This window comes from Periplaneta americana, chromosome 12 (assembly GCF_040183065.1).
Source record: "Periplaneta americana isolate PAMFEO1 chromosome 12, P.americana_PAMFEO1_priV1, whole genome shotgun sequence".
In the NCBI taxonomy this organism is placed as follows: Eukaryota; Metazoa; Arthropoda; class Insecta; order Blattodea; family Blattidae; genus Periplaneta; species Periplaneta americana.
This window is the reverse complement of record NC_091128.1, coordinates 138291233-138306820: the sequence shown is the minus strand read 5'-3', so window position 1 is coordinate 138306820 and position 15588 is coordinate 138291233. Positions and strand designations below refer to the sequence as shown.

The window sequence follows — 15588 nt, the reverse complement described above, 5'->3', positions numbered from 1 at the left end:
GAAGCCAAGGACATGGGGAAGAGTTTCAATCTCGCTGAGACAGCGCCTACAGCGGGTACCATCCCGACTTCTACCCGGTACAGCTCGGACCGGAGCGACATAGCCTACCATTTTAAGGGCGTCTATCCATTCCGAGAGGGTTAGACCTTTGTGATTTCTTATCCAGCTGTTTGCTGGGGGGAACTCTTTGTTAAGAATCACTCCTTTACCCTTTTGTTGCAATGTACACCAATTACAAATTTAATTTTCTATTGTTGGTCCAAAGTGAGTCAAAGACTTTCTTACTCTGTCTCTGTCAGTGGCGTAGCGTCAATGTAAGCTAAAAAGCTCAGCTTCCCCAGTTAATAATAATTTCATAATAAACCTGCAGTTTATGAATAAAATTATTTATTAATTTTAATAGAATTGATATTTATGCGTTAAATATTGTGATGCGGCAGCTCAAGATGATTCGTGATGCAGCAGTAAACAAGAAGCCTGCACACACCAGCTTCCAAGCAGACTGGTTTCTTTCACTCATTCTTCTGTGTAACTCACTCTGCAGATTTTCCATCCCTTTCTAACTAAACTACCCTGGTCGCAAGGCTCGCAAGAAGCTAGCTTTTACATTGAAAATAATTTAGTTTCCGAGTTATCCCTTTCGTGAGTTGTGTTCAGTTGAAGTGTTAGTGTGCATTGTGGCTGATGAAATAAATAATGAGTGAAATAACAGTTCCTGACACCAATTTATTTTAATTTTGAGGACAATTCTATTATAAAGACTGATTTACGAACAAAGTGTGATTTAAAAAACAAATGACCGTGTCTATTTGTTAGAGCTATGTGTAAACCATGAAATCATATTTCACTACGTACCGGTACCATTTGAGGTCATGCCCTATTGGTGTTACTTACGAGGTTCCAACCAATCTTCGGACTGCTGACTTGATATTGACTACTATTTATTTTAAGACTATATTTTTGTAATACGTTTTCTCTGTCTCGTGACCAGAATATTGTACGAAATGGAAATATAAAAATTGGAGATTTATCCTTCGAAGAGGTGGAAAAATTCAAATATCTTGGAGCAACAGTAACAAATATAAATGACACTCGGGAGGAAATTAAACGCAGAATAAATATGGGAAATGCGTGTTATTATTCGGTTGAGAAGCTCTTATCATCCAGTCTGCTGTCCAAAAATCTGAAAGTTAGAATTTATAAAACAGTTATATTACCGGTTGTTCTGTATGGTTGTGAAACTTGGACTCTCACTCTGAGAGAGGAACATAGGTTAAGGGTGTTTGAGAATAAGGTGCTTAGGAAATATTTGGGGCTAAGCGGGATGAAGTTGCAGGAGAATGGAGAAAGCTACACAACACAGAACTGCACGCATTGTATTCTTCACCTGACATAATTAGGAACATTAAATCCATACGTTTGAGATGGGCAGGGCATGTAGCACGTATGGGCGAATCCAGAAATGCATATAGAGTGTTAGTTGGGAGACCGGAGGGAAAAAGACCTTTAGGGAGGCCGATCCGTAGATGGGAGGATAATATTAAAATGGATTTGAAGGAGGTGGGGTATGATGATAGAGACTGGATTAATCTTGCACAGGATAGGGACCGATGGCGGGCTTATGTGAGGGCGGCAATGAACCTTCGGGTTCCTTAAAAGCCATTTGTAAGTAAGTAAGTAAGTTTTCTCATATATACATGAAAGACAACTTGAGTTAGCTTACCCTACTCAAAATTTCATGCTACGCCACTGGTCTCTGTGAGTAGTAATACCAAATTTCGAAAGCTCAGATTGCCCACATAAATAATATAATATCTAGGAAGGTGTACACAAATATGAATATTTTTACATACAAGAGTCTACACTTTGAGAATAATTAAGAGCTGTGTTCTGCAGATGTTGCGCGGAGTCCATACATCCACAGTGTGTGTGATTGTCTCGGGGGTTGGAAGCAGGACTGGCACCATTAAAAGAAAGGAAACCCATTTTCGTCAAGAAGATAATTCAACCACGAGACCATAAAAGCGGGCCACGACCACAGCAGTTTATGACCCAGTTTCACTGATAAGTGTTGAAGCAAATGCTATGTGGTCATAACTTCTCAGATTTAACGCCCGTGTTACGGAACACGTGAATGGTGCTACGAGACGATATTCCAAATCGAGAAACATTCAGGATTCTCTTACAACCTGCTCATTACAGAAATCACTATTTTTACCAATAATATTTGAATTCTGGTCAATTAAGGCTTAGAAAATTAGTCAAGCAAGAAAGCAAGAGATCCACACCTGTGCAGTAACGGTTAGCAGTCTGACCGTGAAACTAGCGGGCCCGGGTTTAAATCTTGGTTGGGACAACAAGCAAAAGTTTAATATAATATTCAGTCATATGACTTATTTTTAATATAAAATAATGCAGGTGTCACTTTACATTATATTATTAACATTGTGAACGTTTTCAACATGTATTATGGTATCTTCAGAAATAGGTAGACGATATCTTATAAAACTAGCAATACATATTAAAATGTTAAAAAATACAAGGACTATCACAGTTCAAGAGTTAACAAAAAAATTGGTTGGGACAAGTTACGTGGTTGAGGTTTTTTCCCGGGGTTTTCCCTCTACCCATTAAGGGTACTGGGCAGTGCAGTTAACAGTATTTTCGCGTAGAAATATGAATATATAAAATATTTTTTTCCTTTGTTTCTATCAAACACAAACTAATGGCTAGGGCTAGGATTTTGATGAAATTGCATCTTTTTCCTAGTAAGCCAGAAGCATAGCCGCTTTAGCATTTATATGTTATGTGATAAACTGAGTGTTTTAAGACATATTTGTTAGGGCATTTTTTTTTGCATTTTTTGCCTGTTTCAACTCATAAGAGCATCTTTTGTGTTATTCGAACATTTTTGAGGCATTTTCATTTAATTTTGGCAACAAATCCCCATTATTAATATAAAATAATGTTTATTTCCTTTGATATTTTTCTACATATTTTGTCCATTAATACCCTTTATTTTTAACTTGGTTATTTAACGACGCTGTATCAACTACGAGGTTATTTAGGTCGATGGAGTTGGTGATAGTGATATGATATTTGGCGAGATAAGGTCGAGGATTCGCCAAAGATTACCTGACATTTGCCTTACGGTTGGGAAAATCTCGGAAAAAAAAACCCAACCAGATAATCAGCCCCAGCGGGAATCGAACCAGCGCCCGAGCGCAACTCCTGGATCGGCAGGCAACCGCTTAACCGACCGAGCTACACCAGTGGCTAATACCAATTATTTTGTATAATATTTTAATCGTTTTTCTACACAAGTATTGCCCTTTTAACGTAGTACACCCCATGTAATGGATCAGTCCAACCACCCCTTCAGTATACGTGCTAGTTCTGGATAAGAATGGCCTTGTGATGGGCTACATGGAAACTACATCAGGTAAAATAATTAATTAAAGTGTACCACTTAGAAAAAAATTTGTAAAACTAAATAAACTTAGATGTTGTTACCTACTAGAATTTAATTTAATTACTAGTCTAAATATTAAGTAGCACAAAACTCCTTTTCCTACTAAGCCAATTTTAGAACGTAAGATCAATTTTTAGGGCGTTTTTAACGGCATTTTTAGTCCACACCTGTGGAGTAACGGTCAGCGCGTCTGGCCGCGAAACCAGGTGGCCCGGGTTCGATTCCCGGTCGGGGCAAGTTACCTGGTTGAGGTTTTTTCCGGGGTTTTTCCTCAACCCAATATTAGCAAATGCTGGGTAACTTTCGGTGCTGGACCCCGGACTCATTTCACCGGCATTATCACCTTCATCTCATTCAGACGCTAAATAGCCAAAGATGTTGATAAAGCGTCGTAAAATAACCTACTAATAATAATAATAAGGGCATTTTTGAAAGATTTTTAGGACTTTTTTTGTGATTTATAGGCCATAAAAATCCTAGCCCTACTAATATCCTTTGCACCGTGTGATAAACAAATGTTGATGAGTTGCGAGCTGGCCACAGAAACAAATTATCATGCATTGTTTTAATGCAGGAACGGCAGAAAAAATTGTTGTTCTAAATTCAAGTACCATTTACTAAGAAACTATTTAAGATAACTGGCTGAAATTTTATACGCTAATGGAAACTATATAGTTCTCCAAAGTGGACCACTATTTTAAAATATTTAATTCAAGTAGTGCAAATGTGGAGGCATGCCATATTTTTGTTGGGCAAACATAAACGTTTGGGAATTTGTCACATTGTGCTTGCGTATTTGAAAAAGTACTATTTTTATTCCACTCATTTTCTCAAATAATATATATTTTTTAACATGGGGGAAAAGTTAAAAGTTTGAAAAGTGTGATATTAAAACTTTTTGTAATAGGTGTTCCTAACTGTTGACAATCGCAAATTGTATTTTTTAAATAGACTTTTCTTTCTGTTATGACTAATACTATGAAAGATAATTTGTTTCTGTGGCTAGATCGCAACTCACCAACATTTATCACACGATGCAAAGGACATTACTTTGTGTTTAATAGAACCGGAGGAAAAAAGTATTTTATATATTCATATTTGTAAGCGAAAATACTGTAAACAGGCACTACCCAATATTCTTAAGAGCTTTCGGCGTTGAACCCTCGACTCATTTTGCTGGCATTATCACCTTAATTTCACTCAGATGCTAAATAATCTGAAATGTTAAAACAGCGTCATAAAATAGCCCACCAAAAACAAAACAAACAAAAAACACAAAAAATAATACATTATGCAACGAGCCTATAATGGTAATTACCATTATAGGCAAGTTTCATACGACTTTTTATGCTCGACCATATTTCTAACTTTAAATTATTCATAAGTATTCATGTTATTGTTATGTGAGTGAGTGCAATAGCCTACATAATAAATTGTGAGATGTGCGCAGACGCGAAAGTATTGATTTTTTCCGGGAAACGAATGTCGACGACCTTGATATAATCTAGAGAGTAAGATGAACATTAGTCTTGATATAACCTTGAAATTGAATTCGACATTGAAAAACGAGATGACAAATTGAATTTATTTGAATATTATTTACAATTAACGCTAATTATTATAGTAACAGAACATAACCTTCTGCGACAGTATTGGATTTCCAGCCTCCGTGACGTTTCGATACTTGTCTTTCGATTGCATATCCGAGAATAATCGAAAACCTGAACTTTAATGAATAGGTGTACTTTAATGACATGCATTAAAGGACTGCTACCAGGTGTACAATTACTACATTTCGGCATGGTCGAGCATAAAAATCATTAAACTTTTTAAAGGATTATGGCACAAATATTAACCAAGACATTATCATATCACAAGAGGTTTGCATCCTGTTGATAAATTCACAAGAACTAGATAATAAAGCATAGATTACTGGATAAGATATTTTATTTACTTGCACCTTATCATATTTCATTTGCTTTCACAGCCTACTGCATTCGCAAAGAAAAATGAAAACATTTAGAAACACAGTCATCAAGTAATGTCAACTACTCTAACTATACAGTATATTATGAATGAGAGAAACAACGAAATAATGTAAATATTCATTTTTAAATTATAACACAACGAAATTTAAAAGGAATTATTAAATGTGCAACATATTTCTTTAGTTGGTTATTTAACGACACTGTATCAACTACTAGGCTGAGACCCCATAATTGGTAATAACGAGACATTTGGAGAGATGAGGCCGAGGATTCGATACAGATAACCTGATATTCGCCTTACGGTTGGGGAAAACCTCGGAAAAAACCCAACTAGGTAATCAGCCCAAACGGGAATCGAACCCGCGCCAGATCGTTACTCCTGATCGGCAGGCAAGCCTTAGTCGACTGAGCTACGACGGTGGCATGTACAATATTATGGAAGGGACAGTTCGTAAAAGTAAATTTATTGGGCGTACTTGATGTTAAAGAAATTGATTATATGTGAAAAAAGAAAATTAAAACGAAAATAGTTCTGGGCACTAATAAGTTAATCTGATGTCCATCATTTTCTACTGAAAAGCCGTAATGCAAGGCGAAAGTGCACTCACACAATCCTTCTTGTATGACGGCAAGTTGGAACACGCACAGAAAAATCAACTGGATTCTGATTGCGTTGAAGCCAAACAATTGATGGAAAGCATTAACTAAGTCGACTGACTTGTCTCACCACACACTGTCTTGCATTACAACTTCAGACTGTACAAGCAAAATTATCAAAAAGTATGAGTATGTGTGCCAGGCATTATTATTATTATTATTATTATTATTATTATTATTATTATTATTATTATTAGAGCCCGGATGTTTAGACATTTATTTTGGTTATAATAGGCGGGCATATAGGCACTAAAATAGTAAAAATAGGCAGTGAAATAGGCATTTATTATTCATGGAAAGAGACAAAAATAGACAAATACTTAATAAACTATCCCATACGGTACTCACTTTCCTTGGTTACATGTCACAACAAGATGCTTTTTTAAGTTGTCAACTGTCATAGAGAGCCGCCTGTCTGAGAGAACGTTTTTCATGGTGGAAAAATATCTTTCTACTTCTACTGAAGTGATTGGAGCAAACTTAAAACTTATTATTTCAGAAGGACTGTCTACTTTCTTTCAGAAATCGGGAAAAACCGACATGTGTATTGTCTCAAAAAGAGGGATGTGAGAAGGGATTAGAGACTTCAAAGTACGCGTGACTTGTGCGTGAAAGCGACAACAGTAACGGGACCTAGAGACTTGCCTTTAATACTTCCCTCATTGACCTGAGCACTGAGGGTTATAGGCCTACTCTTCAAACATCTTTGTTAAGTGACAATGGAATCGGTAGGGGAGAAAAGTTCACGACTTCTTGGAAACATATGTATTGCTGGAGAATAAGTTTCTCAGCAAATATCTATGTGAGGTGAATATATATTTTTAATTTGTACAACTGTTCTTTTTTGTTTTTTTTTTATATAATTTATGTGTGGTTTATTTTAAATGCATTAAAATATAGAAAATGTACAATAACGACGTAAAAAGGCTAAAAAAAAGGAAAAAAAAAAAGGCATTTAAACTTAAAATAGGTAACGGGAGCTAAAACAGGTAAAAAAAGGCAAAATAAAAATTGGGCCTATCGCCACCAAATGTGTGGAAACGTGTTTATCTCTAATAGATCTTCCTACATACACTCAGTTTAAAAAAGACATTTTACCTAACATCCGGGCACTAATTATTATTATTATTATTATTATTATTATTATTATTATTATTATTATTATTATTATTATTATTGTTTTCGTCCACTAATAATTTTATTTTCTTCCTTTCCATCTTTTTTGTACCAACAACTTTTTTGTTTTTTTTTTTTCTCTTTTCTTTTTTGAAGATCATTAAATGTATTAAGAGTTTGGAATGATTGGCTAATTTAAATTATCCTAGTCTCATTACTCACATGGAGAAAATTTACAACTCAATACTTCTTTCCGCAAAATTATGGTTTGAAGATGCTTTATGTGAGGAAAAATAAAGCAATGAGAACTTTTATTACATATTTCAACATTAGTTGTGACAACATTATTACGAGGTTTCTATTTGTATAGAATGACCCCAATGCTTCATTCTTATTTCTCAGCTAGCTAATTTGCTGTTCCGCAAACACAATCCACGGAATTCCTACATTATTCGTATAGGAAGCACTTGCTGGTTATGAACATGAAGCACACACGAAGTCCTCATTAAACCAAGTAAAAAAATTGTTTTTACTTGGCGCTGGATGCATTCATAAAATACACAATTTGAATGAAACCTTAAAACAATACATTCTAGGTTTTTCTTAAGGTTTCCCTCGTCATTCACAACGGATACTATTGTGTTGAAATAATTAAGTCACCGTGACAAGAAACAAATGCAGCAAAATAGCTTAGTGAGGGAGTGGCAGCTCTTGGAGGCCATTATTCTTGTCTACACTTGTTGAATCAATGAGAGCGCACGTCTCAAGTTTTCTTACGCAGCCATTTCCGCAATCTCAGAGATGAAAAAAGTGGGCAATAGAGAAGAAGGGAAACGAGGAGAGTGACTGAGAAACCTGAAGTCGTTTTCTTAATAATTCTTATAGTAGGAAAGGGAAGAATTTCGATTCTGAGTTCGTACTTTCCCCGAGATATGTGTTAGCAATATTGCAATTAGGACGAACCTGCTTCATTAGATTAAATAACGTAGGATTCCCAGTCATCGTGTTTCGTAAGAGACTAATGACAAGAAGCTGACAATTTATGAGGTTGAAATAAAAACACGGAAACGATTTATTAAAATTTTAAGGCGAGTCAGACGTGTTGGTCGGGTGTGATTTGAAGACCTGTGATTTTGTTGCTGTGATAGGTTTGTCACTAGTTCAGTCTGTGACTACAGCAGACGTCTCCAAAAGCGTACTCGCGAGTAAGCCCCTGAACGGAACCGAAGCCAGTACGTAATGAGCGAGATCCGCCTCACCCATCCCCACCTGTACTGTACTCAATGTTTATGCGCAAACGAAGAGCAGTGGCGGACTGCCATTATCATTGTGTTGGTCTGAGTGTTCCACCGTTTCACAATGTCTTCTAATCATGGACGTAGTACATTCAAGGATGAATGAGAAGAGAAATGCATATTTTTTTGTGTTAGTGGGGAGAATATGAAATGCTTAATTTGTTCGAAAATTTTTAAGGGTTTGTTAAAAATCAACATGCGACGACAATACTCGACTCTTCACAAACAATATCATACAATTACAGACATGTTGGACATGTGAAAAGAATTTATTTTGGGGCTATCTGTATGACTGTTGGTTATACATAATAATCAGTATATTACAATACGTCCTCAGTCTTAAACAATAAAACTTTCTTGCTAGCTATGTTCTAGCTTGGAATATTGGAAAATCAATGAAGCCCTTTACAGAAGCATCATTTGTAAAATCGTGCATACAAGACGTTACTAAAATACTGTGTCCAGAACAAAATCAAAGTTTAAGAAAATTAAATTGTTTCCAATTAAAGATCAGAGAAGGAATTTCAAGATTGTAAATGTAATTGAATCTGAAGTCGAAACCACAATTAACCAGCTTGTAGCTTACTCGCATTGGACGAAAGCACAGATAGAAATGACAAAGCTCACCTAGCCATTTTCATCCGAGGAGTTAATGAACATTTTATTGTGTCTGAATGTCTTCTAGATGTAATTACAAAATACAACTGGAGAAGATCTTTTCCAGGCATTGAAAGGCACCAAAGAACAGAAGAGGTTGAATTTGCAATGGTTTGTATAAATAGCAACAGACGGGGCTCCAGCTTCATAGTATGTCAAAATAATATACAAACGTATGATATTTCTTATTATTTTGATGTTATTATTTGTAAACGTAAGCAGACCGTTGCCGCGACCCCCCACTGATCGCTTCCATCTGTTGAGGTACGAATCTCTCCCTCTTCTATAGCCTTACAGCACACTGTGTTCGGCGGGCAGCATCGAGAGCACGAATGACGATACGCTTTTTGGAGACCTCTGGACTACAGTTTCAAAATCATAGCCTCCGAGAAATCGTCATCTCTGCCCAATATGTGACTCCAAGCGACGGCGACTGATGTACAGTCTTTCGCTGTAGGATCGATAATTGTGCACCCTAGGCCGACGGTGCATGCATGGCTTGTACACGTGTTCCCGACCGGAAGCCGAACGGAATACTCTGTACTTCCAACTCCAAGCCGAACGCTTTCGCCTACAAGCAACTGTCCAATCCAGACCTGCAGAACTGTAGCTCCTCAGAGCGACAGCCTTACTACCCCTCCTACCTCACCCACCTTTTCTACCAGTCCGGTCATAGCGTTCTAGTTACGCTCGGCTGCATCAACATTTATTCTCGCGGCGGCAGGTATACAATACGCTATTAAGAATTACAAATGAACAGACAATAAATCCTTAGGAACATACCTTTAGAAAGTAAGAGAAAAATGAATGGGGGAAATAAATAAGTTAAAAGACATGTAAAATAAATTTTAAAATGTATGTGTGCATATAACGTAAGAAAATCTACCTATTACTAGTAAAGTCGATTAAGTCCACTTTTTGTGTAAAATAAGTTAAGTACAGTCCTCGACTTGTCTTTCCGTGCTCTGTATTTTACTAAAATGGAATAAGTCCGAAATGTTGCATGCAGGCAGCAAACCAATTACTTTATTCCAAGAATTTATTACGATTTTTCGTGCATTAATAAAGTTTTAATTCCTGCTTTTTACAAAACTTGCATTACTGGTCTTAACTGGTTATTACTAGTAATAGGACTATATATAAATCGTACGTTGATAAGTGAGAGCTAGCTATATGACTGGATGTCAATGCTGTCATTCAACATTGTAACGCACTCCAGCCAAATAAATATATAAATAAATAAAAATAAATAAAATAAATAAATACACAATACGCGTACTGCAGTTTAAAGAGAACTGGAACATGGCAAAAATCTAAACCCGTGAAAAAATACCACTTCCAAAGGAAATGGGAATATCATTATTTTGTTGTTGAAGACGAAAGAATTGCTTGTTTACTGTGTCCCATCCAGTTTATTTCTACTCGTCATTTCAATATTAAACCACATTTCAACAAAGCCCATATTAAGAATTATGGAATGCACAAACTTTCGGGTAAGTTCAATATTACGAACTGTATATTGATTATTTATTTATATACTGTTACATTAAGGACGTCACTCGTTGTGTTCATTTTGAATTGAAATGAAGGTTTATTCAAGGTTCATTACTTAAATGATATAAATTTATGTTTATGATAGGAGGAAAGTTTTCGAAAATCTAAAGCAGGTTAGGTGCAAAGAAATCTCAAAGAAACTACAGACAAGAAATCTAGCATAATTGAGAACCGTTTTTGCAAAACTTGCTAACTGCAAAATTTGCAAAACTGAGATTTTGGTGGATTCGTTAACATAAAGCAGGTCTCTGCACGATGTTAAAGTTATCTTAGTAAAATTGAATTATTTCTCTTCATTATAGGGTGTCAAAGTTTGATGATTGCACCTATAACCTATTTGTCTTCATTCAGTTTTTTGTCTCTCCTGTAAAATTTAGTTTTTTCAGTTAGCAAGTTTTGCAAAAACGGTCCTCAATTGTAAACCTTGAAACGACATAACGCATTATAAATACAATGAATTTATTACAATCCTTTTTTAAAATTACAATGCAGCCACTGATGGACCTTGCAGGGCAAAGAACGTAAACAACTCTGCGCAGAAGTCGATCATTCCAAATAGAAATGGAGTGAGGCTGACGTCATATTTCCCCTACTTACGGGTCCTGCAGGCCTGGTCAATTCTCTAGTAGCAACGTCATCTAATCGGTAACCGGAAGTTTGTGAAGGTATTAATATTTTTGTTTAACTATGTCTTCGGCTCACGCAGCTTATTCAGAGTCGAAATTTAATGTGGACGATAAATGATCTACAGATTTTGCGCGGTGTTCACTATCAGAGACAGTTCTTTTACGTATATATACGAAACAGGCTCCACAGTTTTACTTCGCTCCCGAGGAAGCCATGCTAAGGATTTTATTTATAGTCCTTTAAATTTCACTGTACACGAACGTGTTTGAACCTGCGAATCTCGGACCTAATGGCTAGCATAGTATCCATTAGACCACTCAGGATGACACACAAATTGTTAGCAAATAAAAGGAGAGTTCAATACAGGGAAGTATAACTTATATCAGAGACTTGCATCCTCTCTGTCGGTAAAGGAATTTTGTTCTAGCTATAATAAAAAGCTATCTTCTTCTTTTAAAGAATCTGTTGAAAGACATTAGCCGAGAACTTGTGGTAAAACACACGTAGAATAATAAATATTTAATGGCTATGTGCTACGAACATGTAGGTGTTTAACAAATCACAATGGCTCTTAATTGATTCAAAATCTCGATCATGAATGCATAATTCTTACCTTGTTTTCGACGGATGTGGTGAGAAGATGCCTCTGCAGTTCAATGGCGCTGAACTCCTGAAGAATGGCCGCTACTTTAAGAGGATCGGGTTTCACCCCATGGGCAGTGCGTGCAATGCGTGACGGTGAACTCACTATCCCGTCCAACGTCCCCAGTTTAAACCTCGGCCTTCCACTTTCCTCCTCAGCACTTTGAGATTCAGATTTGACACGATCAACACCGTCTTCACTTTCCTGTCTTGAGAGAGAAGTTATTCCATCCTGCGAATGGCTGGATAAGTGCGAAGACGTGATGGTCTTCTCGTCAGACGTCTTGATGCTGGTGGCGCCCTCTGAGAAGCGGCGCGAAGTCAACGGGACAGGAGTGAAGCATGACTGTCCCCTCCCAGGACTCGAGCCTCGTCCGTAGGCGGCCTGACTAGATACCACATTGCGGAGTCGTTCCTGGGAAGCATGATTCACAACGAGTGGCTTCTTGGCCCCGGGGACTAGCAGTAGCTTCCTGGCAGTAGCGTCGCTCAAAGGAGAATATGACGAACTGCTACCGCCGTTTTTATTTGCACCCACGAACTGCATGTGCAGGTCGTGAATTCGACTGTTCAGTTCACTCTTCTGGCTGACTGCTGCCCGAAGCTGCTCCTCCAGATCTCTTTTCGCCTCTATGAGACATCCGAGCTCCGTCTGTAGCTGGGAAGCCCTAGCTCTGCTTGCCAAAGTCTCCGCCTCCATCTCAGCAACTTTATCCAAAAGCAAGTCCCTCTCACGCTGCAAACTGCGAATCTCGTCTTCTGATCTAGCTTCTCGGTTGCTATCCAGCTTCTCCATCATGTGTCCTTTCCGAAAATCGTCGTGGAGACTTCCGCCTTCGATACCCAACAAAGCTTTACGAGATCTTCCAGTCTTAAGGATTCTAAGTCGTCTTTCTCTCTCCTCTGAAGTACAGAACTTGCCGGATTCTTGTATTAGTTGCTGTTCAATATCACCCAGGCTCCTCCGCCTGAGGACGCCTTCGCCCTCCTTGTGGCCGATCATCCCCAGCCTGTCGCTGGCCTGGAACCTCTGCTGCAGGTGTTCGACTTCCTCGCGCAGCTTGGTGCCCTTTCTGTGGATGACGTCGAGCAGGTTCCACAACTCGTCTTCGGCCTCGTCCAGCACTGTAGACGACGTGGCCGCGGCGGTGGTGGAGCTGCCCGGTCTGTGCACGACGACTGGCCCCGTGGTCGTGCTGCTGCTGGAGGAGCTGTGGCAGTGCTCCTTGCTGGACGAGGTCTCCGTCCCGAAGCCGGAGTCCTGAACGGCGCTGCTGCCCGCTGAACTCGTGCCGCTTCCACTGTTGATGCCTTCGCCGCTCTTTGGTTGCTGCGTGTGTACCGCCGTTGTCTTGCTGACTCTCCCCCGGTTCGAAGCCAGGGACGACACCGATATCTCCGACTCTTTAGCGCTGGTATGCGATTGGAGTTTCCGGCGGACTCTGATGCCAGGCTCCCATTCGCGTCTGGAAGACGTCAGAGGAATGGGAATGTTGGATGTCCCGCTGGACGGAGTGCTGCTGGTGTGGGAGACATTAGACGATGATGTGATGCCAGCCACTCCTGACGCCACCATCTTGTTTCGAAGGTGTGGGAATGTCTCCATGACAAGATCCCGAAACTCCAACAACGCTCCGACCTCATTCTGCAACTCCTACAACAAGGAAACATAAAAAACTCAATTAGTATTTTTTACCAGCATATAAAGAGGCAGTGTGTCTTATAATCATTCGATTGAAGACTACTACTGCTAAGGATTACTCGGACGGACCAATCCGAGCGGCAATATATGTAATGCAAAGGCTACTTGATAACAGTTCTCTTTCCTAAACATATAAATATTTTACGTTTATTTCGGTTCGCCCCTCATTACTAGGGCTAGGATAGTTATGCAATAACAGTAACAATTTGTTTCTGTCTGATTAAAACATATGCAGATCGTGATATATGCACTCAATATTTCCCCATTCAGAAAATATAATTTTTATAGTGCATGTTTTTGCATACTATTTTTTTCATAATTACGCAATATTTAGAGCATCTCGTTATAATGATACATAATTTGCGATTTTCACAGAAAAACGCAAAAAAAATTATTAAATTATTAATAATAATATTTAAACACAATTTTTTAGTACTATGTTTAAGTTAAGAGGTATTATTTTAAGTAGGTAGCAACAGGGGAAAATAATTTGTATTGTTAATTTGCACACATTGCGAGTTTCACAGAAATTAAAAAAATATATATATTATCACTGGTCAACAACCATTTTGGTGTCAGTCAGATCTGAGTGATTTTAGGTTGACTTTAGGATGCTGATTCAGAATATGGCAACGGTTTTGCTAGATTGGCTCTAGTTTTTGAGATATTGTAAGTCCTACCGAAAAACATAAAAAAACAGGAAAATAAACATGAAAAGTATAATCTACTCACAAACAGTATGAAAACAACACCCAATCATCATAAAAAAATATGAAATACATAGTGACATTGGATTCAGTTCATAACAGAAAGCATCATAGTCTTCACAATAATTATTGCTTGAAAAAACTCAGTTTGTATGAATGTCTCCTATATGAGTGATCAGAGTGGAGATTCCAGCAGTCATCTGCCATCATGTGACTGTCTCATCATTCTTGATAATTTTCCACCATGATTTGGATGTCTTGATGGAACCTCTGCCCTTGTTCCTCACTGAAATCACTAAGATTGACAATAAATGTAGTTAAGTGGGTATGGAGGAAGTGTACTTTTATGCTCATATTAACGCCCAAATTATGACAGTTTGTGAGCATGTTGTGGACCAATTGTTCGTAATTCTCTGGTTTAAGGTTGCCCAAGAAATTCCTTACAACAGAGACAAGACTACCCCAGCCAGATGCTTCAATGTCGGTCGTGACATTACTCAAATCTGAATCATTGATGAGCTTGCGAATTTGAGGACCATCGAAGATTCCTGCTTTAAGTTTTTCACAACTGAGTCCAGGGAAGGATCTGCAAATGCACTTGAACCAATTAGAATTTCTGTCCAAGGCCTTAACAAATTGCTTCATGTGGCCTAGCTTTTTATGGAGCGGAAGGAGAATGATTTTGTCCCTATCAACCAAAGACTCACGTATGATGTTCGCTGCACCAACTGGCACATGTTTTCTTGAAGACCATGTCACCTTTTCTCAATGACCTTGCTTAGCTCTACTATCTCACATGCAGATGAAACATGGGTGCTTTGTGTAGCCACTTTGCTGCCCAAGCAAGATGCTGACCATCTTCAAATCAATACAAATAAGCCACCCGTGCTGATGATAACGAAGTTTCTGCAGAACCATATTCATATTGCTGTATTTTCATGACGTTCTGTGGAGTGGGCAAGTTGAATAGATGCATAGCGTTTCCCCATTGTATAACAGCACGCATTTCAAGCTTTCACGAATTTGTCGATAAACAGTCACCAGTCTTCTGGTTCAAATCAGGATATTTACACGTCCGTTTCTTGTATTTATTGAAGTCTTTTATACTCACAACACAAAAATAACAGTCGTCGTGGTGGTTTCACGGTTCTCTCCATACTATTGGCACTCC

General features: G+C 38.2%; 1 protein-coding gene across 5 annotated transcripts in view; it reads right to left on the bottom strand.

Moving 5' to 3' along the window:
- The window catches only part of jvl (javelin-like), a 569361-nt gene that overhangs the window by 44356 nt on the left and 509417 nt on the right, over nt 1-15588 (bottom strand). For all 5 annotated transcript variants that reach the window (XR_011335324.1, XM_069842126.1, XM_069842127.1 and 2 more), the window contains one exon: nt 11980-13662. Coding sequence is in view for 4 of the 5 variants with exons in the window: in XM_069842126.1 (XP_069698227.1) it covers nt 11980-13662 (1683 nt within the window). In the remaining variant the exon portion in view is untranslated. The remainder of the gene's footprint in view (nt 1-11979; nt 13663-15588) is intronic.